The sequence below is a fragment of the Rhinoderma darwinii genome, chromosome 7 (genome assembly GCF_050947455.1).
Source record: "Rhinoderma darwinii isolate aRhiDar2 chromosome 7, aRhiDar2.hap1, whole genome shotgun sequence".
Classification (NCBI taxonomy): Eukaryota; Metazoa; Chordata; class Amphibia; order Anura; family Rhinodermatidae; genus Rhinoderma; species Rhinoderma darwinii.
This window is the reverse complement of record NC_134693.1, coordinates 125,307,347-125,333,323: the sequence shown is the minus strand read 5'-3', so window position 1 is coordinate 125,333,323 and position 25,977 is coordinate 125,307,347. Positions and strand designations below refer to the sequence as shown.

The following is a 25,977-nucleotide window of genomic DNA, read 5'->3' as shown; positions in this document are numbered from 1 at the left end:
ACGTACCACAGATCAATTTAAGCAAGTTCTCAGCTGATTTTTTTCGCAACGCGTGCAAATCTCATTCACTTTACTGGTACAATAATATGCTGCAGATTTTCCCTCAATTAAATCAGAGGCGGAAAATCCGAAACGAATCCTCCCTGTGCGCACATACTCTCAAAGTTGACTTTAACGGATGTGACGAAGAGCCAGGTAATGTTTCAGGTATTGGAGTAGTAAGAGTCCCCAATTTCAGAAAATTCCTTTCTACCATAAGAAGAATTTTCTAGCTTATAACCCATCTGTTTAGTAGTTTATACTTGAAAGCCTATCGAACCACTCAAACAATGAAAGATAATTTCCAGTAGGTTTCTTCAGAGTAAATCAGGTCCTTTAAGTCCCATTGAGGTGGCACCACGGCATGTAAGTTTGGAGCCTACACAGAGCCCATAAACTGACAAGGCACCCAACATACAGCTTGGCCAATTACCTCTTCACTTCTTACATAAATGTAATTCTGCTTAGTACTATGCAGCGGAGTACCATCAAAGCCTACAATGTATGGAGTAATCAATTGCCTTCGCAGTGTGAGAAATCTTTCATCCACCTCCAAGCAGACAATTACTGTGAGTGACGTCTGGTAACCACCACCTGTCACATAGCACAGTACGACGTTCTTGTGTTCTGCAAGTTAAAGGATTGCAAATAATAACCAAGGAAGCCATCAAAACTATGATCTTAAGAGAATCAAGTGGCGTGAAAGAACACTGGGAGCCCGAGGGGTGGGAAATAAAGTGTTTATTTTGCTGTGGTAAGATTAGAGATCAAATAATGAGATACAAAGATCCATATTTCTGTCAAAACCCACCCACGATCCATCAGCCACAAACAAGCGTTAATACACAGCATTACCCAGAGATTAACAAGGGCGACTGCTTTTGTGATAGTCTTGGGAGCTTCATCAAAACATATGGGCTTGAAGCAAACTACAGTTATACCGTTAAATCACCATATTCAGCATTTTAAGATGTAACCCTTTCAAGAGCATCTCTAGGTAACCGAAGCTTTAAAATACAGTAGGATGCCTTCCATAAATATATAGCTATAATATTTCTGAAATATAAAGAATATGCAGAGATATAATTTACATAAGATAACGATCATCGTGTACCAACATCGTAAATGGAATATACGCGAAGAGGTTGGGGTGAGGCAGTTCAAAAATCGGAGAAACTAGAACTATTAACATTGTATTTGCATCAGAATCCAATTTGAACCCGTCTTTATCCATAAAGTGAAGTGTTACAACAAAGAGGATACAGGGAAGTCTCAAACTAAACATACAAGATGGGATGGACACGTGATTAGGATGTTCTGGCTTTAAAACGTCCTCGATTCAGAGCCAGGTAGAAGAAGACCAAGGCTGAGATGGTGCAATGAGATGTAAGATGATGGTAGGCAAAGAGGGTCACAACTGAAATGAAGGGCAGGGTGTTAAGGCCCACCCTGGTCCATAGGCACCATTGGTACAGGTGTTCCTCAGGTGTATAGCTCTAGGAGGTATATAACCGTGCTTGAGACAAAAAGGGAGCAACAGCCTTAAAGGGAACCGGTCATGTACAAAATGCCGACCTATCCGCAGGCAGAATATTATAGAGCAGGAGTAGTTGAGAAGATAGATAGATATTTTTGTAGTAAAATGTTCAGTATAACTTGTAATTTATTAATTTAAACATCTGCGCATTCTGGGCTACGGCGTCCAGTGGGCGGTCCTACATATTGATTGACTACCTTCCCTGTATGAGAATGAATACAGAGATAGCGGTCAGCGGTTAGGACCATCCACTGGAGTCCTTAGACCAGAATGAGCAAAGGTTTAAATAACATTTTTTGTGGCAAACAATTCAGTACATCAATCTGCTCAGCTTCTCCTGCTTTATAACATGCTGCCCGCAGATTGGCTGGTATTTATAACGTGACAGGTTCCCTTAAAGGAATAGTGTCACGAAAAAAATGTTTTTAACATCAGTTTGATTTTAGTCTTTTATTAAAAACTTTTATATTTGTGTGTTTGTGTTTCACTTTTTTTTATTTTTACACTTTTTCTTCCCTATGGGGGCTGCCATTATTTACTCAATTTCTGTATATGTCGATTAACGACACATACAGACATGGAATACGGCAGCTCCAGTCCCATAGTGAATGCGAACGGGGCCCGTTCCATCCACTATGGTGTACGCCGTCTGTGTGGGAACGGCGCATGCGCCGCTCCCACACAGTCCAAGTTGAACTGAGCGCCGTCCGGCGCCATTTTCCTGTAGACCGGAAGTCGCGGCCGGACAGTAAGATTACTACTTCCGGTCTTCTGCACATGGAGCAGCGGCAGCAGACGGAGCGGACGGACCGGCGGAGACTGGAGCAGGTAAGTGATTTCTATGTATGTAAGTGTTTTACTGTGTGTTTACTACTGTATGTAAACCTACTACACTGTGTGTTATGCTCAAAAAATGGCGACACACAGTGTAGGAGGTTAGACCGTTCAATCCCCTCGTTTCTCCCGGCACTAGCCAGGATAAAGGAGGGGGGATTCTCAGAGCTCACTAGAGCGAGTGAGTTTTTCCCAATTTTGCAGCAAAAAGCAATGTGGTTGCTTTACCACATGCAATGATGCAATTTTGGGAATTGCTCCATCTAGTGACCAGCACTGGGAAATATAAATTAGAATCTAATTTATAATATTTCCTGACTCGTGAAAAAAATAAAAAAAATTTAGAACAAATGTTTAAATCACCCACACACTAATTGTTTAACTTAAAAAAAAAATACATGTTTTGCTAGCAACACATTCCCTTTAAGCTCGATGGGAGCTGGATTTTTAACTCCAATAGACTACACGGAGCAACTACACAAATTCTGTTGGTTGCTCTTGGAAACAGACATTGGTTTATCTACACGACTAGTGTCAGGAATGTGATTACTTAGTTCTCTGTGTAAAGGTCACCTGAGCTCCCACAATGCTCTGTTCTTTGGCAACAGGAAACACATAGCATTCTTAAAATTAAGAGGGTTGTCCAAGATTAGAAAAACAGAAACCGTGTCACACGTGCCCATGGGTTGTATCGGGTACTAAAGTTTAGCTCCATCGTAGAGAATTGGGTACACACAACCTGTGGATAGGCATAGCAGTATTTTTGGAAGAGACCAGCCATGTTTTTCTAATCCTGGATTTCCCATTTAAAAACACACACACTGAGAAACAACGCATGAGGAGAAATTGTCAGAAGTGTAAAAGGTGGATAGAGAATATATATATCATGAGACTGAGACATATAGCGAGCGAGACATATAGCGAGACCGACATAGAGAGACATATAGCGAGACCGACAGACATATAGCGAGACATATAGCGAGACATATAGCGAGGCAGAGAGACCTATCTCGAGGCAGAGAGACCTACAGCGAGAGAGAGAGACCTACAGCGAGAGAGCTACAGCGAGACCTACAGCGAGACAGAGCTACAGCGAGACAGAGACATACAGCAAGACAGACATAGCGACAGACATATAGCGAGACAGACATATAGGAGAGACAGATATACACACACACACACACCTGGAAAATCAGAAAGTGGGATTTTCCTCTAGGAACATAGTGCAATCATTATTCATGAATCAGCCTCTCCTGCCTACAGATTTTTCTCAATTCGCCAGACCTTCTCCGTACATATTGTGACCTGAACAGGTTTCATTTTGTCATACGTATATTTTCTTTTACAACAGATAAAAATGTATAGGAATGATTGAATCAAATTGCTCCATCAGTATGCAGGGACTATAGCACATGCATACATTTGCATTTTAGAATCCATGACTGACAAACACAGCTCGATCCTCCATAAGAGCGGAATTCTCACATGTCTATCATTACTAACAGACCTCAATGTAACAAAGCCACATTTCCAGATAATAAAGTGGCTCGATTATTAAATAAACATGGAATTCCAGTACTCCTTTCCTCCTTGCAATATTTAGTAGTCTCAGCTGAAAACTGCTGAAAAGCAACCGGAATATATTTATTGAAGACGACAGCCATAAAGGGGATGAATTCAAACAGAGATGTAATAAAATCCGAGGCGTCGACTTGTCATTGGAGGGGCCGGTGGCCATATCGATGGATGACTGCAAGATGCAAGAGAATTGACTTGCAAATTGCGGAGATAGGAGACACACACGGGTCCGTTGTAATGCAAATTCAGGGAATGGACTGGGAGGAAAGTGGTCCGACAGCCGCAGGTCATTGTGAAAATGTGATCGGAGCTTGCTTTCCTTAGCTTGGTGGCTTTATCCTTCAAATAAAATGTATTCCCCAAGAAGAATATTAAGTTATTGGAAAATCAAACACATTTTTATTTAAATATATTTCTACATAAAAGGCTGATAGGTTGAAAACATACAATATAAAATGCTGTAGATCAGGGTCAGTACAAGATAAGTAAAGCAGACAGAGCACCATTCACAATTCTGCAGATTGCGGAGCTCAAATTTCCCAGAACTCCATCCTTGTAGAGAGTCTGCAGCTTGTGCTCCTCATTTAAATTTTCCCCCCAGAATGCAGTGCAGCATAGAGGCTTGCATTATAGAAACTCAGATAAACTGTTAAGGGTGTATCGGTCAACGGATTCTTGCAGCAAAATGCTGGATTGTGAATGCAGCTCTGGGATATATTATAGGATCAGGTAATATCAACTTTTCAAAGTTACTATTTATGTAGCTACAGCTAAATATAATTTTTTTTGAATCTACATGTAATTCACACAAGCGTATCCAATTTGCGTCTGCAAAAAAAAGGAAGAGTTTTCTTTCCCCATGCAAATGAATTTCCGTGTGGAAATCCGGTGTCATCCATTTTTCTCCTCTTCAAGCACTTCCTTGTTTTACTTTTTTTTCCTGCATTTCTTTCGCAACTGATCGGTGTTAAACTGACAAAACACTGACATTGTCCAAGTGCGGTGTGTTTCTTTTTTTTAATTTTTCTTCACGCACGTCTAGACTTTAATGGGCGAGTCTGGGTAGCTAAAAAACGGACAAGCTGCGAGTTTCTTGCAATGGACACGCTCCGTAAAAAGATAATATTTAAAAAAAATGGACGTGTGTATAACCCCTTTGAATTGCAAGGGTCAGTGTGCTGTCCGTTGTGAACATAAAAAGAGCACACAGACTAGAAACTGGTGTGAAAAGGGCCTTAAAGTACTCTCACCGAGTCAACCCCTGACCCTATGGCTTTTTACAACATATGGACGGCATTGTAAGGGTGGTTGGGATCCCCATAGAAGAACCAGATTGGAGAACATTGGCTCTCGTTCCGGTGGACTTAGGAAATCTATTGATATATCGATGGCTCGGGTACTCCCCCAACATAAAATCAGCCGAGATTTTGAAGTTCTGGACCAGTGGTGATCAGATAATCGCTGTGGTGGCTTCCATGTGAAAAGAGGCGGTCTACATGAGGAGTTGATCAACCTAGGAGGAGTTCAGTGGTCATATCCATAAAGCCCAGAAGTCAAGTAGTGCCTATATAAACCCTTGCGGAGATGCAAAAACTCCCATATTGCTTTACAAAAGAAACATTAGTCTACTTATTTGAGTGCTTGCTACTTTAAGACGGGACAGAGCAGAGTTTTTCTTTATCTATTTAACTTTTTGTTCAGTAATAACTCCCAGACATGAGACTGTAGCAGGTTTGGCTGCAGACAATATATTGTGACCTTAATAAGAGTCCTAAATGTTATACTTCGCTCTGTTCGAATGCAGGCATTAGCTTACGGGAATCGGTTTGAGCTTGGTTTTGTGGCTTATTTTATGTATTTGCTGGGCTTCTGGACAATGAAACGGTGGATTAAAAGAAATTTTTACTGCACATCATATCCATATATTCTAGATATCGTTCACGTAAGACCATAAAAACATGTGTCATTCATATCTTCCTTCCTGATCGCCTGCAGTCATGTATTTTTTTCCATCTTTTTTTCATGCCTTCTACAGATAATTTGTTGAAGATCTTTATCCCTGTACGTGCACTGTTAGTTTTACCTCCTAGACAGCCAAGAACACAGAGGTCTATTGTTAGCACACTTCTCCGGTTATAGGATCCCCGGCTCTGCCCCTGGATTTTACAGACAAGTGTGATTCACTGCTGAGACTGTTACACTTCAGAAGACATTAGTATTCTCTGCTAGTATTACATTACTGGCAATTGCCCATTAGTGGAAGAAGCTTAGTTAAAGGATGGTACATGTTTTGTGACTTTGCATTTCAGCAGAGTTATTTATTCACACCAGTAATACCACAACTACACTGGTAATCACTGGACGGTGCTTTCTATGAAGCTGTAAAAGGTTTACCTGACCAAAGCATATTTCTATCCTATCACAATATATTAAGGATTTGCTCAAAAAGACGTTCCCTAATATAATGTTATTAACTGAATTGCTCTCATTAGCAGGATTAACAAGAAAAAAAATACAGTATATACAAAAAAGTAGTCAAGAGCATCTCCAGGAATTCAAAGTCTCCTTCTGCTGCTCCGAGTATCTGTAACCAAGTTGCAGGCAGCCATTAAACACAGTCTATAGTCTACAAAATCAGACGAAAAATATAGACTGGCAGTGATCTTATAGATTCTGAAAGGCATTGCAAAAATTGGGAGGTACTTTGTAAACATGGCTGTTTTTTTTGTCCCAGAAATCATGCCACTTGTCCATAAGCAGTGCCTGGCATTGGAACTCTGTGCCATTCAATTGACGGGAAGCTTGATGTAATAGCAGATACAGCCCATAGACCAGAGTGGCATGAGGTCTAGAAAAGAAACAGAACAGCCATGTTTTTTTTCTTTATCTCATACAAGGCTCAAACTCCGATTGCCGTTTTTGCTTAGAGTTAGTCTGTTCTTCAAACACGGGAAGATTTGCCCACTTTGGTCCCTCTTCTGCAGATATATTAGGTGCCATCCCTGATGTCACCAGCACAGTCATGGCCAAACCATACAGACCAGCTCAGGATATTTCTTATCGAGATGACTGGACAGCTCATGTCAAGGTCACTTCATAGTCCTCAACTAAAAGAAGAAGGGGGAAAACTCAAATATTTCGGCCAAGCAAGATCTCAAGAAACCAAGACTTCGAGATGAGAAAGTGGGCAGCTTTACCAACAATTTTATTTTGAGTTGGGCTACCTCTGTGTTTAGGACCTCAGACATGACAGACCTGAATACAAGCAGCCAGTGTGGCAGCATTTGACCGACAGTTCCAGGGTCTAAGGTACCATATGGTGCCCCCATAGCAATGCTTTTAGAAAACTACCTTCATCACGTGGCGGAACAGTGTGTTAAAGATATAGAATGAATATAATAAAATATATATGTACTCACACGTGTATGTAAACCCACACACAGTATTTGGGCTCCCACGAGTCCTACTAAAACAGATTATAGAGCTACTTAAGCTGTAAAATAATTGACCTTCACACTCGCATCCACATCCCATTAAAAGTGTATTTAGTGGAGCTTGTTGACTGAGCTAGTGATAGAGTGATGCTATTCCCATGCTGAAAGACAGTTATCAAATGTTTCAGTGTCAGTTCATGTATTCTGTCAGGAATCAAATGCTGAACAAATAAGAATTCTAACTTTATGATTTTTTTTCAACTTCTATCTACTGTATTCACAGCAGGGACTGTGGGGAGCACTAGACATTTGTGTGAGTGAGTCCCATTGAAGCCGACTGCAAAATGACTTGACCTGTGGAATAAAAAATGAGCATCTTTTATTATTTTATAGCTTGGAGCTTTTTCAGAAGGTGCACAGCGTGATAGGAGCACAACAAAAACATCTCTGCCAGGAAACATTTAAACAAAATACCAAGATGATCAACTTGGAGCAGGGATTTATATATCTGTGCCGGGGCAGCGTGTAAGACATTCTTGAGCCAGATCAGTAAAATTTCAATACTTTTAGGTTTCATTATGGTGGTTTCCCTTTATACAATCTTCTACAATGTCAATTAGACAGAAGGGTCGAATCGGTGGGATTCTAGAAGATGGGACCGAATTATTTCATTTCAGTGGAAAGATGCCAATGCATATGTTCATTAACCTTCGTGTCTGGACACATTTGTTCTTGACATTGGTGAGATTTCCAACTTCTAGAAATTCCTCCATAAGACTCTTCTAAAAATGTTGATCACCTCCATCAGATATGGAAGTTGTTACCTTCGAAAGTTTCATACCCAATGTACCAAAACATAAGAATGCAAAGTACTCAATGCCTACTGATGTCTTTACATAGGTTTCTCCAATAAGGATGGCTATCCGGATATTCTTTACAATTTAAGTGTTAAAGTAAAAGTCCACCCCCAAAGGCCATTTTTTAAAAATCTAAATAAATCTAATATCCTACATCCTGTAGTTTTTTAATCTAATCTTTACAGGGGCCAAAGCTCAATGTAAAGCTCCAAATCCCCTGCATAGAGTTAAAGGGGTTGTCTAGGATTTGAAAAACCTTGTTGCTTTCTTCCAAAAATAGCGCCACACCCGTCCACAGGTTGTGTGTGATATTACAGCTCAGCCCCTTTCACTTAAATGTAAGAGAGATGCAATACCAGGCAACCCATGAACAGGTGTGACACCGTTTTTGGAAGTAAGCAGCCTTGTTTTTTTCTAAAAAAAAAAAATCTTGTACAACCAGTTAAAAAACAAAAACAAAAAAACCTTTTACTTCCTGCAACAACCTCTAGATGGAGCTTAGGAGCCCATTGCATACAGTTTACACATTAACCTTAATAATATAAAATAGTATGCAGTGTACTCCTAAGCTCCCTCTAGTGGTGGCTGTGCTGTGTCCAGGCCGGGAATTTGGAGCTCTGTATCAGAAAATTATGTTAATGGCACCTTATAAAAGTAATTTTAAATCTACACAGAATGTTGGACCTAAACATGACATTGTGTTAAATAGGTGAACACACACTAGGTAAACATAGGCATGAATATTTATGGGGAGGTCAGGGGGTGATCGATGTTGGCCCAATTTATTTATTTTTATTTGCTTATGCTCCAACATTAAAATTTATATAGCGCCAACATATGCTATGGTGCTATATAGAGAAAGCAGTCACTTGGGTCTTTGCCCCCACTATATGAAGATGCGGACCTGGTGAAATGCCAACCCACAGTACTTTATTATAGGCCAATTTATATATTTTGGGATGACAAAAGTTGTACAAAAAAATTGTGAATATCTAAAAAAAACTACAAATCGAAACTTCAAAAAAATTGCGCAATAAGCAGTACTCCCAGGTGTACAGACCCTACAGTGTAGTACGTAGACTATATGTGGAGAGACTTTCAATTAACAATGTATAAATGTCTGCCTTACAGTCAAATTATTTTCTCCCAAGTTGGCATATTGCAGCTCCTTTCAAAACTGCAAATGTTATGCATTAGTATACGACAACCCTCTATCTGGCATGTGTTATTAAAATTAATATTCATGGAAAATGAAAAGTAGGCCTCTGGGTAGTGTCTGCCCATGTGTAAAATTCTCATTTTCTTAAGACTTAATTTTTAGTCTTTGAAACGAATGTGATTAAAAATAATCAGAATTTTAAAGTGTAAAGGTTTGACACTATTAAAATAATACAGATGTGAAGGAGAAAACTACGAGGATAATGCAGATGTCACTTGCAAGTTAAATCACGAGAGAACAATGGAAGTGGAGGAGAACCAATAACCAGATTTTATGGCCTCCATCACCGGAGCAGTTGGCTTGCCCATCATAAAGCATTGGCTATTAACCGTTTACTGTTAAGACCTCAACTGTTTAGACGTAGAACCATACATATAATTGCTTGGCATTAAAGAGACACCGTGGCAGAGCTCTCCGGTATTTTATATATGACCTATCAATGCAGAACCAAATGGCAGCACCAAGCACCACTCAAGCTGCACATGTGGTGGCTCCTCCACCTCCCTGAGCCCTCTAAGCCATTAAGTAGTGCAAAAATGGCTCGCGACAAGTTTCAGGACTTTCTTAAAAAATAAAGGGGGCGCAGACAACAGACAAATATTTGCTTCATACAGGCCTTTAATAACTCTACAATAAAACATACAAACATAGTAAGTATCTTTTAACATCACAAACCACCCATCATCAATGTTACGAATATTAAAATGATCTGAAAATGCATAACAAAAAACCTAAGCATCCCTTGTATAATTACAAATGAGATTCAATATCCAGAACTAATTCACTTCAAGAATATAACAATTTGCACACAAACGCCAATGCTGAAAAGTGCTGGGTGGCAGAATTATGCCAAGGTGCTGGAAAAATGCAGCGTTGACAAATATCATATAGACCTGGCTCCCCGTCTGAACGGAAAGTCTTAACACACAGCTAAAAGATGTAGAAATTTAATTAAGAACGCAAAGGAGTTGTAAATCACACAGCAATAACCGTCAAAAAATATTGATATTAGGAGTATTTTAATGCTCATCAAAAGTGACTTTTCCAATAAACGCTTTCGACTTAAAGGGAAAGGATCACAATTTATCTTCTGATCTTTGGGAGTAAAAACATAACAATGAGTCAGATAATAAGCTACAGCTAGTGTGACGCTGTGACACACCAAGGCAATAACAATTTTGAATACTGGACAATATAGTGTCAAGCCAAAGTTTACAGTCAAAGGGAGATGTCAAGTTGAGAAAATCCATTTTTTAATCTTTAACCTATTAGGGAATTCTGAGTTAACAGAGGGGGGGGGGGAGGGGGGTGTCTGCAGGTTCTGATATTCATCTCTTGGTCAAAGTAGAAAAGTAGAGCGCTACTATAAAGAGCGTCTCTCGATCTGGAGGACCTGCCCTGTCCTGTATTACACAAACGCATTGGTATGAATGGGAAGTGTGCAATACTTAAATTTCGCCTGTGGTGGTGCTCCAGGGAAGTTGAACACTTACTGCCAGATATCCAAACAGATTACAGCTGATCGCTAGGGGTTCCAGTGGAGGAACATGACAAGTTGGGATTACACTTACACTTCTTTTGAGTTATGTAGAATAATATGAGAAGATGACTAAAGACACAATAGTCTTCTACCAAAATACTTCATTTTAACCATCAGCTGAGAATTTTTCAGTTTCGGCAATGTAAATATGACTTTTGCGAAAATAAAATCCATAAAAGAAAAAAAAAGGACAAGGGATGAATTTCTACCCTGAAAATTAAAACAAAATTACCTCCCGTCCTGCACCTTTTAGTCTTCTCAACACAACAGGAGATTTTATCCAGTTTTCTGTTTATTAATATCGGGCACTAACCTATATGGAGGGGTGGGTTGCATTATGAGCATGACCATCACTGGCCTATTTCTTCCATTTTCAGTATGAAGAATGGGGGTACGAGGATAATTTGGAGTACGAGTCCCACCCCGCTATTGAACAACAGTTGCTGGAGAGCCTGAAGCCCCAAATGAGATTTGTGACAACGTTAACAAGGAGTCTCAAAACTGTTTGATTGGCAATTTATGGACAGATTCTCAGTCTTCATTTTAAAGTAGCAATGTTTCCTTCCCATACAAAACAAGCCAGAATTTAGTGTCAGTCTCAGACCTTTTCCATATGAACGTATTGCTCATCCATGTGACGTCCATCATAACAAGTCAATGGGGCTAAGGATGAAGAAACCGTGAGGAGACCATCAAGGGAGGCACCCATACCCAAATTAGCGAGTTGCTACAAATTATATCTAATGTGTATGTGTATGACCAGCATAAGAGTACCTTCCTAGTAGCCCCTATACTCTATACGTCGACAGGTGGTTCAGACAATAGGATTTAATTAAGTACATGCCACTTTAGACTAGGTCCACACGTCTTATTACTCCTTGTAGCTTTGTATTGTATGTGGAAAATTAGAAGTAGACCAGGATTAGGATATTTTTCCTGTTCCTAAAAGACATTGACCCTTTAGTGGCATTTATCAAGTCAGTCAGGTACTTAAGTTAGGCTGGCAAGCCTGTAAAGATTCTTCTGGGTGAACAGCTGGAGACGCTTCAACAGTCTACGAAGGGTTCCGGCTATGTATACATATATCTTTTACGGCCAACAAGTAGTGACTGGTCATTGGCTAGAACATTACTGTACACAATTGATATTTATTAATGCTGACCCCAAGTAAGCAATTACAAAGAAATAAAATGATGCGCCGACCGGTGTCAGGTTGATGGTTGTCAGTCTACTCTGGTTCCCACGCACTGTTAAAGTGCAGTCTTTGTACCAAGGTCCCTGGCTAAGAATTCAGCCTGGAAAAGGAACAGCTGGCTGATGTACAACGGGACAAGATAGCAGTGATTCGGATGGCTTGGAGAAAGCAATGCAAGGACTTGGCTAATTAATAGTCAATGGGCGTGGGGACCAAACGCAGAGGTAAAAAAAAAAAAAAAAGGTAGTTGTGCTTTAATGAGATTGCCTTAAGATTTGCTGCTGAAATCCATATGGATAGGGACACAAAAAGAGGGACAAAGAAGCGGGCAAAAACCATGCCGGCATGCAATTTTCAAATGGATTCTTAATGGCCACACAATGTTGTAGCTAACCAGCAGTTTCATGGTTAATGGCTACGCTTTTTTGCAAGTAAATCGTACACAGTCATTAACATTTATAAACCGTGCCGATTTGCAGTAGAATTCTGGCATGGTTATTGGCTGCATCACAGGCGCTCCCCGTGGACCTATATGTAAAGTCAGTGAGCAGGATGTAGTTAATAAAAAAAAAAACTTATATTATTTGACTGGTTAGTGGTTAAACTGGGCATATATATTAGATGACTGGTGTAGACTTAAAACCTGCGGACACCCCCTGACCAGGGCCGACCTTACACTGGATGGTGCCGTCTGTTTACCAGACCCATCTACATGAGGTGTACTGTTGAGTGAACAAACCTTAGAATCCCTAATTATAAGTGCCAAACAATATAAAAAAATAAAAAAAAGTACCCAAACAGCGCCATACATTGGCCAAATTATATGTTATACATTGTTACATTGTTAGCTAAAGGCTTCTTTTACCCGATATGGGTCGTGAAAACGAGGGCCGGTCACCAAGACAATTCGTCAATCATTTGCTCCTTTCACAATGATCGGTAATACTTAGGGAAGAACGATCGTTACTACGATCAATCGTCCCCATACATTTATACAGGCGGATATGCGGACAATTAGCGACCACTGTATTGGCCGCATAAACAAGCCGATCAGCCGATGAACAAGCAAACTCCTCATCCGAGCACTGCGCCCCTACAAAACAGCTCATCGGGGAAGGGGTACGGGAAGTCGGACCCCGACCGATAAGATATAGATGGCCTATCCTTAAGATGCACAATCATTTTTTGGGAACTGGACGACCCATTTAAGTAGCAATGCTAAACAATACCTAATAACTCCATACAGCGCTCAAATACCAGCATATAGTGAGCAAAGAAAAACTTGATACATAGCCATCAAATATCTGTTGTGTCCCCTTCAGCAGGGGTAGCTGGCGGCAGTCCTGAATTTGCCACAAACTGTGGATCAGATATTTCTGATTTATACAGCTAATTTAAGCAAATTCCCCCCTCCCTCCCACCCCCACAAGAATAAATAGAAACCATCTTGACTCTCTTGGAATTAGCATACATCCAACCAACCAAGAGTGCATCAGGGGCTACCAGCAGGCAGTTATGGCATGTGTACATGGATAAACCAGTCAGTTCCACTTAGGCCAGTTAATCTACCAGATTGAACACGATCCTGGCGAGTGTGTGTGACTGCATCAACAAAAATAGAGTAGCAATCAGTATTCTCCAAAATGCAATATATTGACACAAAATAATAAAAGGAATATATGACAGCTATTACTTTAGGACATTATATATAAGCGATTCTATTATAATTTGCCTCCTTGCTATATTCAGCACATATATTTCATAGCATAATGAAAATATAAAGCTGTTTTCATGCTCTCCTGCCCTTCCAATTGATATACTAACAGCATCCGCTGACAGCCCTTTACCTAAAGAGCAGAGAAATATATTCAGCGCTGTCTGGCAGCGTCGCACTGATGTCTGAAGCACATTCAACAAAATAAAATATATATGTATAAAAACATGACCTAGTAGACTCCCCGGAGAACCTCTTACAGCTTGTTCAACGCTGAATTAAGAACCCGCAGCTTACATGGACGATGGAAATATTGGGGTCTAGTAAATTCTATCATCCCTGCTAAATGACAACCAGACAATGTGATCAGTGTAACTAAGCACCCGCTGGAGAACTTCAGGGGAGAAATGATAAAATATCCAATTATGGACATCCAGATATTGGTAATTACAACATGGCCAAAAGTGTGAGAATAATACTGTGCAATATATATTTATGAGGACATTATTTCGTTTTCTTGAGTAGTGTGCAACAGGGTTAGAAATTTGAGCACCCACATTTGAATTGAAAACAAAAAACTGAAGAAACTTTGCAAATAGTCTGGATTAAAATTTTTACCTTGTGTGTATTCAGCGACTATGCCTACTGGTGTGTCTCCATGGCTACAGACTACAAACAAATCCTGTGTGTAGTCTGATCCTGCAGTCATACTTTTTCACTTGCCTCCTCTTCTACCGTCTTATACTGCCACACAAATATCACACTTAAGAAAAAGAGCTTTCTTTCTCAACCTCATGGAGAGTCAAACAAAGGTTGCAGTTGACTAACATTCGGAGATGGGACAGTTTCTCAACAGTAACTTCATTGTGGGTAACGGGGAGCACAGCAGCTTAGTGGTTCTCTCATTGAATTCTATGGTAGTGCAAATTAAGAACGGGTGGGAAGTTACGGGTCTTCAGTTGAGATTGCATGGATAAAAGGCACTGTGTAGACTTCATAGGAACAACAGTATTGATGCATGTCTATTTATACCTGTAACAGGGTTGGACCGGGGTTCCTTGGGTCCACCCTCCATCTATACAGAACATGCACATGTCCACTTTATTTCTTCATAATCTTTATGGTCATCATTAAACACACGGGACATCAATAAGTTTAAACAGGTTATTTGTGAAGGGTCATAAGAAATAGACCTAGTGACACATGATTGGCTCCAAAGTCACCAAATGGCGCCAAATGGGGTTGTCTTCTGCAGGACCTTTCAAGCGCCTTATTTTGTCAGTGCCTGGGCCCATGGGACATTTCTCTGGTGTGCCAGTCCTACCCTGCCTATAACCGTGTAGGCAGGAACAATTGGGTTAATCACCCATTTACTGACATCCTGGTATCCAAAATTATTCTGCAGGCAGTCCATTATAAATGAGCAAAATCAAGTTTTAAAAGCACAAACATTAAACATGAAATTCCCACGTTAATATATTTTTAAACTTCAGTCAGGAGGGACAAGAAGATTTAATGGCATAACAAATGTGTTTTATATCAAAACCTTCAGGGGGCCCAAAATTCTCAAGTCTCGTCCCTTAAGAACAAATTATTTATCAGTTATTAACGACCACCAAGATGTGATAATTGTCTTGCACTCTAATTAATAAGCCCAATGTATGAAGCATCCCCGGGGAAAAGTTAAAAAGTTGGACAAAACGTTAATATGTTAACCGTTAATAGTTTTGAGCATTTGCTAAAAACTTACTGACATTTTCCATGACCCTTAGAACAGAATGTGCCTGGTATAAGGTTACCACATGTGATCAAGAACTTGCACAGGAGGGTTCAGAAAGTGTCAAAATCCGGAAGCAAACCTGCTTTTATAATAAGTTTAGGGTTGGTTCTTTACACAAAGTCTTATTGACCTGTGTATTGCTATGCTAGATCTTGGGGCTTCTCCCTGACTGCTTCCACCAGACCATGACCCTCAGCACGTTCGTGGAGTTAAGTCATGGTCAATCTTGTCCGCGCAACAAATACACGTCACTGCCAAGGATTACAGGAACCGGTTAACGGAGGAGATATATATAGTTTGGATAGTTCAGATTATGGTTTGTGCTCTCCAGTCTTTAAAAAACAACAACAAAAAAAAACACAACAGATCATGATTGAGGATATCTCAGAAGGAACATCGGTGTAATCCTTGAAGAACTGTCCATAACTATATCACTGTGCCATCGTAAGGAAATCCTGAAAACATGACCTGTTGGGAGTAGATGAGGACCAGAGTTGAGAAATAGTGGTTTAGATCATTATACAGCTTTTTTGTAGGCACCAATGGTGTCATGAACCAGAGAAACCACTGGGATTTCATCACCAAACCCCAGACAATAAATATTTCAGATACCTGTATTCGTTGGTTAACCGTCTGGCAATTTGTAGTACGGATGACTCAACTAACATGCACATTAATCTTCTCTTGCATAGAGTGAACCTTAAATTCACTAGACCAAGCGGAAATAATATATTTTCCCATTGGGGCTCACAATCTAAATTCCCTATTGGTATGTTTTTGGGGTGTGAGAGGAAACCAGAATACCTGGAGGAAACCCACGCAAACACAGGGAGAACATACAAACTCCATGCAGATGTTGTCCTTGGTTGGATTTGAACCCAGGACACCAGCGCTGCAAGGCAACAGTGCGAGCCACAGTGCTGACATGACGCCAGTGTGAACACAGTCTTATATAATTTAATTGCTCTAAGCCCCAATTTCAATAATGTCCTATTCGGGGTTTTAACATCATAACATAATGTAAGGACTAAAATTTTGAATTAAAAAGCCATTGACTATTCCAGTATTTCACATCTTAATCCTGACATAGTCTTTGTTTTTCTTTCACTGTTCGTTCTGGGAAATGATGTCACATTGTAAAACACAAGGGGATGAAATATCACCAGGAGATCAATAGTATTGGTTTTATGAGGCAGCCAAAAACTGTACACTTGAGACTTAAGGGGAAGGATTTTATTAATCCAAGCAAAATCATTGACTCGGTTTAATTTCAAGATTAAGATTATGATTAAACTTCGAGACTGGCAACGTATCAAATTGTAAGTATGGTTTTCCTATTAGAATAGCAAATAAAACCTTACTGTGATAATAACAGTGTGACAATTGTAGTTACATAGAGCAACAAAGTGGCAATGCTAAAAAAAGAAAATGCACGGGAAGACATTGGTTTACAGAATACATACAAAAGAAAAAGGAAAACAAAAACAAAACACAACTATGAACAAAAAAGCTAGGGAGAAAAGGCTCAAGTATGATACAGGCAGCCCATGCAGTTGCTATAGGGCCCTCGGAGAGAAGGGGCCCCAGCCCCGGTTGATTCCAACTCCTTTGCTATTGCTATAACTTCTCTCCAGAGGAACTGCAGTGTAAGCAAACCAGGTGGGGAATTGGCCAGAGAGAGAAACAAAAAACAGGTCCTTCCTGTCCTGGGTGGCAGACAACCAACGTATCCCCATAGTGGAGGCCCATTTTGATCTTTTATATGGGGCCTCATCTCTTCTACCTACAGCACAGGGGGGGGGGGGGGATTATTTTTTTTGTTCCAATTCCCTGGTGGTTAATAATTTTAAGATTGTGTGTGCCCTTATTTAGCATTACTTTGCAGAATATACTTGCGGATTGATTAAAACAGCAATGATTTCAATGGGGTGATAAAACTTGCAACAAAAACAGGAAATGTGATTTTTTGCAACGGAAACGCTGCGATTCTGCAGCAAAAATCGCAACTCAAAACAAAATTTCTCTGTGTAAAATGACTTATAACAAAATAGTTTATAACTCACAACCCGTCCGTTATCGTATGGAGGCTTTCTTCTGTTCTCTGTCAAAGCCAGCCTCCTGGGAACACGTTGCATCCCATGTGACTGCTGCAGCCAATGAAAGGCTGCAGCGGTTACATAGGATGCAGCATCATCCCAGGAGGTCGGCCTGGAAAAGAACAGAAGGCGTCGCTACGACAAAGGAAACCGGGGTAAGTATGAACTTTTTTTCAACCACTGTTTTCCGCAGCAGGGATTCCGCCCGAAAAACTGCACAATTTGGTACAGGACTGAATTCCTTGGGGGTTCCAGGACTGATACGCGGTGTACTTTTCCGCAATGTATCCGCGCTGTGTGAACATGGCCGAATACATTCTTAATAAACTGCCATGCATATAACAATACAGACAATAACATTCCTTTAATCCAACATCAGGTTATCAAATGGTCATTGAAAGGCTTATAAAATTTAATTTGTGCAGCTCTAAATAGTTTATATTAAATATTCCTAGAATACTCCACAATATATTGCAGTTTCGTTCTGGGCAAAGTCACAAATTATCAGATTTTCTGGATTATCACAAACAGATATACATATCCCAAACTTCTTGTCGAATTCTTCATTATATCGTAGTTCTGCACAGATCAGAAGCAAATGACTCAAAAAGAATATCAATAAAGAAAATTATCTTCCTAAAGGTTCTCTTAAATTATGATTAAGCTGAATCTATTTTATTATGTTAGTCCAATAATCCAGCTGCACCCATCGTTAATCTGCCATTAATAGCAGATTAAAGGAATTTTTGAGATACATACACACAGATCAGAATAACTTGCAGAGATGAGTGTTCATCTATAATTTGCAGATCACACAGTTAACTGCTCTAACACAGCAGACATATGGGTCACAGGTCCTGCATGCCTCGGCTGTTCACGAGTGGCTGGTTAAATCTTCGTTCAGGAATAAAATGTATCAAAATCATGAGTCACATTTTTCCAGGACTGTGGACTGACCTGTGGTTCCCACTGTTAGTCATGTAACTGGCAGAAAAGCAGCATTAATCTTAAGTACTTGCCCTCCGAGTTACCCTATTCCTCCATCTGGACCAATAGACCCGGAGCACAAGGGATTGAAGCTATAGGTAGGTTAGTGGATATGCTATATGTACCGGAAGAGAATACGCAGTGTCTCGTATTTCAACGGAGATCCACAAAACCCATATTTAATCTACAAAAGTGGTCACCGACATGTGGCTCTCCAGCGGATTAGAAACTACAACCCCCCCATCATAAACAAAATGCATAATCCAATATTACATCTAGTAGATTGCAACTATAACACGTCCATTACAATTTCTTCTTAAAATGATCATAAACACATTTTCCAAACATACAAAACACACATGGTGTCCAATTTTGACTTTATATACAGAACTAGATCACATCAACATAATTGTTATTAATGGTACATACTCAGATTGGATGACCGTTACTAGTGGGTATCCCATGTGTACTATACTCTTTAATACGACCATGTAGAGGGATTGAACAGAACAAAAAAATGCGGATGGTACTAAACTGTAAAGTAATTAACTCAATAGAGAACAGCATTCTGTTACGAATGGATCTGGATACGTTGAAGCCTTGGGCAGAGAAATGGCAAATAAGTTTTAACACTGATAAACGTAAAGTTAAAGGGGTTGTCCCAAGTTGACTCAAATTTTTTTTTTTAAACATTCTAAGCAGGAAATGAATTTTAAAACATTTGCTGTTAAAAAAAATTTAAAATTCATTTCCTAAGTGCCTTTTTTTTACACTTGATAACTCAGCAAGTGCTGGTTATCTTTTCTAAAAAGGGGCGTGAGCGGCTCGATGTCAATCAAGCCGCTCCGCTCTGCAGTGTGCGCGCTCCCGATGTTGCTAGATACTGTAGTTCTAGCAGCATCGGGAGAATGTTCGTCTCAAGCGGGCATGGTAAGCCCGATTGAGACGAACTTACCGTGAATGTCAACTACACTACACTACACTACATTTACCCCGTTTCGGCAAACAACTTCTCCCCCACCCTGTCACTACATGTAATGTTTGTAGCCGCCGTACCGGTGCTGCATCAGCACCCGGCGAACAACTAAAAATATATAAAAAAAATAAACTCACCTAAGACGTTCTAACGGCGCTCTGAACGGTCCCGTCACTTGCCATCTTCCTTCTTCTTGGCGCCGCTCGCATTCATAGTAACAATGCGTTGTGGCGCAGATGACGTAATCATATCAGGCCCACGTGATTACGTCATCTGCACCCACCGCTCTGTTATTGTGAATGGGAGAAGAAAAGTGACGGGACCTTTCAGCTCTTCGTGGGAACGTCTTAGTGAGTTTATTTTTGTATGTATGTTGTCATGTATGTGTATATGTGCATGTATGTTTTCTTGTATGTATGTTGTCCTGTTTGTATGTGTATATGTGCATGTATGTTTTCATGTATGTATGTTGTCATGTTTGTATGTGTGTATGTTTTCATGTATGTATGTTTTCATGTAGGTATGTTTGCATGTATGTTTGTATGTATGTTGTCATGTTTGTATGTGTATATGTGCATGTATGTTTGCATGTATGTAAGTTTTCATGTATGTATGTTTGCATGTATGTATATATTTACATGTTTGTATGTATGGTTGAATGCAAGTATGTATATATGTATGTTTGCATGTATGTATGTTTGCATGTATGTATGTTTGCATGTATGTTTGTATGTATGTATGTTTGCATGTATGTATGTTTTCTTGTATGTATGTTGTCATGTTTGTATGTGTATATGTGCATGTATGTTTGCATGTATGTATGTTTTCATGTATGTATGTTTGCTTGTATGTATGTTTGCATGTATGTTTGTTTGCTTGTATGTATGTTTGCTTGTATGCATGTATGTTTGCTTGCATGTATGTATGTTTGCTTGCATGTATGTATGTTTGCTTGCATGTATGTTTGTATGTATGTTTTCTTGTATGTATGTTGTCATGTTTGTATGTGTATATGTGCATGTATGTGTATGTATGTTTGCTTGTATGTATGTATGTATGCTTGTATGTATGTATGTTTGCTTGTATGTATGTTCTCATATTTGTATGTGTATATGTGCATGTATGTTTGCATGTATGTATGTTTTCATGTATGTATGTTTTCTTGTATGTATGTTGTCATGTTTGTATGTGTATATGTGCATGTATGTGTATATGTGCATGTATGTTTGCATGTATGTATGTTTGCTTGTATGCATGTATGTTTGCTTGTATGTATGTATGTTTGCTTGCATGTATGTATGTTTGCTTGCATGTATGTATGTTTGTATGTATGTTTTCTTGTATGTATGTTGTCATGTTTGTATGTGTATATGTGCATGTGTGTATGTATGTATGTTTGCTTGTATGTATGTATGTATGCTTGTATGTATGTATGTTTGCTTGTATGTATGTTGTCATATTTGTATGTGTATATGTGCATGTATGTATGTTTTCATGTATGTATGTTTTCTTGTATGTATGTTGTCATGTTTGTATGTGTATATGTGCATGTATGTTTGCATGTATGTATGTTTTCATGTATGTATGTTTGTATGTATGTTTTCTTGTATGTATGTTGTCATGTTTGTATGTGTATATGTGCATGTATGTTTGCATGTATGTATGTTTTCATGTATGTATGTATGTATGTTTGTATGTATGTTTTCTTGTATGTATGTTGTCATGTTTGTATGTGTATATGTGCATGTATGTATGCTTGCATGTATGTTTGCTTGTATGTATGTTTGCTTGTATGTATGTATGTATGTTTGCTTGTATGTATGTATGTTTGCATGTATGTATGTATGTTTGCTTGCTTGTATGTTTGCTTGCTTGTATGTTTGCTTGCTTGTATGTTTGCTTGTATGTATGTTTGTTTGCTTGTATGTATGTTTGCTTGTATGTATGTATGTTTGTTTGTATAAATGTCTGTATGGCCATGTATGATACTGTCTGCCCTGTATCTAAGCCAACTTTGCCGCAGGCTTCTATACATGGTATAACAGTCAGTATCACACATGAAAGTGAAACTAAGCCTACGACATGTTTTATTTCATTTTTTTTTTTTATATTTTTGATTTTTTACAGGTTTGGTGTTTGGACTACGTCGGTTTCGAGGACTACTTAGATGACGCTTTTTTATTTCATCAATAAAATGGTTAATGAGGGTTGTGTTGGGGGTGCTTTATTTCAATAAAATATTTTATCTATATCTTTGTGTTTTATTTTCAAGTTTTATTACTATCACTTTAGTAATGGCCGCTGTCTGAGTGACAAGGTCCATTACTAAGGGGAGGCTTAGTGTTAGCCGGTGCAGAGGCTAACACTAAACACCATTATTACCCCGGTACCCACCACCACCAGGGGTGCCGGGAAGAGCTGGGTACGATCCAGTACCCGACCATCTATTGTGATGGTCGGGCTCCGGGGCGGCCGCAGGCTGGTATTATGAGGCTGGGAAGGGCCAAAAACAGTGGACCTTCCCACCCTTGTAATGCTAGGCTGCTGCTGCTGTGTTGTATCTGGCTGGTTATAAAAATGGGGGGGACCCCACGTCATTTTTTTTTTATTATTTATTATTTTTTTTTATTAAAAAGACATGGGGTTCCACCCAATTTATCATAACCAGCCACATACAACACAGTGTTATTAGCCTGGGAATGTACTAAGCCAGTGGCCCCTCCCACCCGTGTAATGCCAGGCTGCTGCGGCCTTGTATATGGCTGGTTATTAAAAATGTGGACCCAACGTCTATTGTTAAATTGAAAAAAAAAACGACGTGGGGGTCCCCCACATTTTTATAACCAGCCCGATACAACACAGCAGCAGCAGCCTAGCATTACAAGGGTGGGAAGGTCCACTGTTTTTGGCCCTTCCCAGCCTCATAATACCAGCCTACGGCCGCCCCAGTACCCGACCATCACAACAGATGGTCGGGTACTGGATCGTACCAAGCTCTTCCCGGCACCCCTGGTGGTGGTGGGTACCGGGGTAATAATGGGTGGTTAGTGCTAGCCTCTGCACCAGCTAACACTAAGTACCGCCTTAATAATGGACGCTGTCAATCAGCCAACTACCATTATCTAGGCACTAATAAAGTTTGAAAAAAAAAGACAAAGACAATTTTTTTTTTATTGAAATAAGAAATCCCCAACAAAACCCTCGTTAACCATTTTATTAAAATTTTCAAAAAACGTAGATCTACGCAGTAGTCCAAAGAATTGAAGACGTAGTCCAATTGGTACATCAAAATCTGCAACAACATAAAAAAAAAGTTATCAATGTGAACAATACCGATACTTATACTCACCTACACACACACACACACAAACAACCACACACAAACATATACACAAACACATAAACACACACCCATATATTACACAAACACACATAAACACATACACACAAACATATACACACAAACACACACATATACACACAAACACACACATACACACAAACACATGTACACAAACACACCCATATATACACAAACACACATAAACAAACACACAAATATACATATACAAAAATACACACACATACACACAAACATATGCACAAACACACCCATATATACACAAACACACACACACATATACACACACAAACACATGTACACAAACACACCCAAATATACACAAACACACACACAAACATATACACAAACACACCCATATATACACAAACACACATATACACACAAACATATACACAAACATGTACACAAACACACCCATATATACACAAACACACACATATATAAAAACACACACACACACACACACACACAAACATATACACACAAACATATACACAAACACACCCATATACACACATACACAAAAATATACACAAACATATACACATACACACAAATACACCCATATATACACTCACACATACACACACACACACACACACACACACACACACATATGCACAAACACATATACACAAACACACCCATATATACACAAACACACACACATATACACAAACACATGTACACAAACACATGTACACAAACACACATACACAAACACACATACAAACATATACAGAAACACACCCATATATACACAAACACACACATATACACACACACATATACACACAAACATATGTACACAAACACACCCATATATACACAAACACATACACAAACCCACACATATACAAAAACACACACACACAAACATATACACACACAAACACAAAAATATACACAAACATATACACATACACACAAATACACCCATATATACACTCACACATAAACACACACACACACACACACACACACACACACACACACACAAACACATATACACAAACACACCCATATATACACAGACACACACACACACACACACACACACACACACACACACACACACACACACACACACACAAACATATACACACTTACCTTTAGCGGAGCGCAGACTTCTCCTTGCGACGGGTGCCTTTCCACTGCATCTTCTGCGCATGCGCCGAGAAGCGCCGAGATGCGCGTTCACGAGCAAATGACATCCTCTGCTCCGGACGCAGAGGATGTCATTACGCATGCGCGGCCACCGCTAAAGGTAAATAGCGGTGGCCGGGAACCTAGGCAACGAGCAGGATACAAAGAGGGACCGACCGCAACTTCAATCAAGAATAGCAAGAAAACGACATCGCTGGACGACGGACAGGTAATTAGAATTCTTCTTATTTTTACATGGGGGAGCTTTATAGCTCCATTTATCAACTTGGGACAACCCCTTTAAGCACTTGGGAAGGGAAAATGCATGTTACTAAATGGGAAAACACTGGGTATACCAGACATCGAGAAGGGTTTAGAAAGTTTAGATTACTAAACTTAACTGGAACAACCAGCGTCAGGCAGCTGCTGCCAAGCCAAATTGGGTGCAACAAAAAGGGGTTTAGAGGCACATGACAAGAAAGTTGTTCTACCACTTTCTAAAATCACTACTCAGATCGCACATGGAATAGTGTGTGCAGTTTCAGGAACGAGTCTACAAGAAATTGTAGAGATTGAGCGGGTTCAGACGCGAGAAACTAAAGTAATAAATAGAATGGGTGGAGTACAGTATCCAGGAAGTTCAAAATTAGCGTAATTTAGTTTAGAAAAAATATATATTTAAAAAAAAAACAAAAAAACAGCTGCAGGGTGACCTCATAACTATAATTAAATATATCAAAGGTCAATACAGAGATCTCTCTCATGATCTATTTATACCCAGGAATGTAACAAGGGGGCATCCACTAAGTATAGAAGAAAAGGTTTCTACACCAAAATAGAAGGGGATTCTTTACTGTAAGAGCAGTTAAACTATGGAACTTTTTGCCAGAGCTAGTTGTTACGGTGAATTCACACAAAGAGGCCTTTGAGCGTAATATTACAAATTAGGTTTACTAGTTTACTGAAGATGGGTTGTTGATCCAGGGATTTCTTCTGATTGCTATATTGGCATCAGGAAGTATTACCCCCCAGATGAGAAGAATTGGCTTTTGCCACCTGGGTTTTTTTGCCTTCCTCTGGATCAACACTGCAGGTTAACAGGCTGAAATGGATAGACATGTCTTTTTTTCAGTCCTACAGACTATATTACAGCATCAAGTCAACGTACCTGAATAGGACCAATACGGTTCACTGGCCGCCTTACGTCTCCGTATCTGCACAGAGCTTCCATGTCTGTTTTCGTGTAGTGCGCCCACGCTCCCCTCAGTGTATGCTGCAAGAAAAATAAAAAACAATCAATAAAAAAAAAAAAAAAAAAAAATCGGCAAACTGCTTTATCTGTACAATTATGGGAATCATTAGCAGTTAGTTGTGGTCACATGAGGTGGCTCATTTTTATAGCTATATAGATTCCTGAACCTTGACATGTTACTATAAGATTTGTGGCATCATTGACCGTCTCTGTCTGCAGCCCAGTGAAAGTCATGTTTTTAGTCACCATATGAGGAAACTGAACAAATTTTACCACAAAAATGTGAAAAACTTTCTTTCCTATACTGCAATGAAAAGTTTCATTGTGTGGAAATGTTCAATGCGCCTAAAGGGGCTTTTAGACCTGCCGTTATTTGGCCGGTGCAGCGAGCGCCGATCAACGAGACACCATTGAGCAGCGCTGGTTTGC

The 25,977-nt window shown here is 39.6% G+C and overlaps 1 protein-coding gene across 1 annotated transcript in view; it reads right to left on the bottom strand.

Moving 5' to 3' along the window:
• The window catches only part of PTPRG (protein tyrosine phosphatase receptor type G), a 410,964-nt gene that overhangs the window by 310,265 nt on the left and 74,722 nt on the right, over window positions 1–25,977 (bottom strand). The window contains exon 2 of the mRNA XM_075833958.1: window positions 25,465–25,569. Coding sequence (XP_075690073.1) covers window positions 25,465–25,569 — 105 coding nt within the window. The remainder of the gene's footprint in view (window positions 1–25,464; window positions 25,570–25,977) is intronic.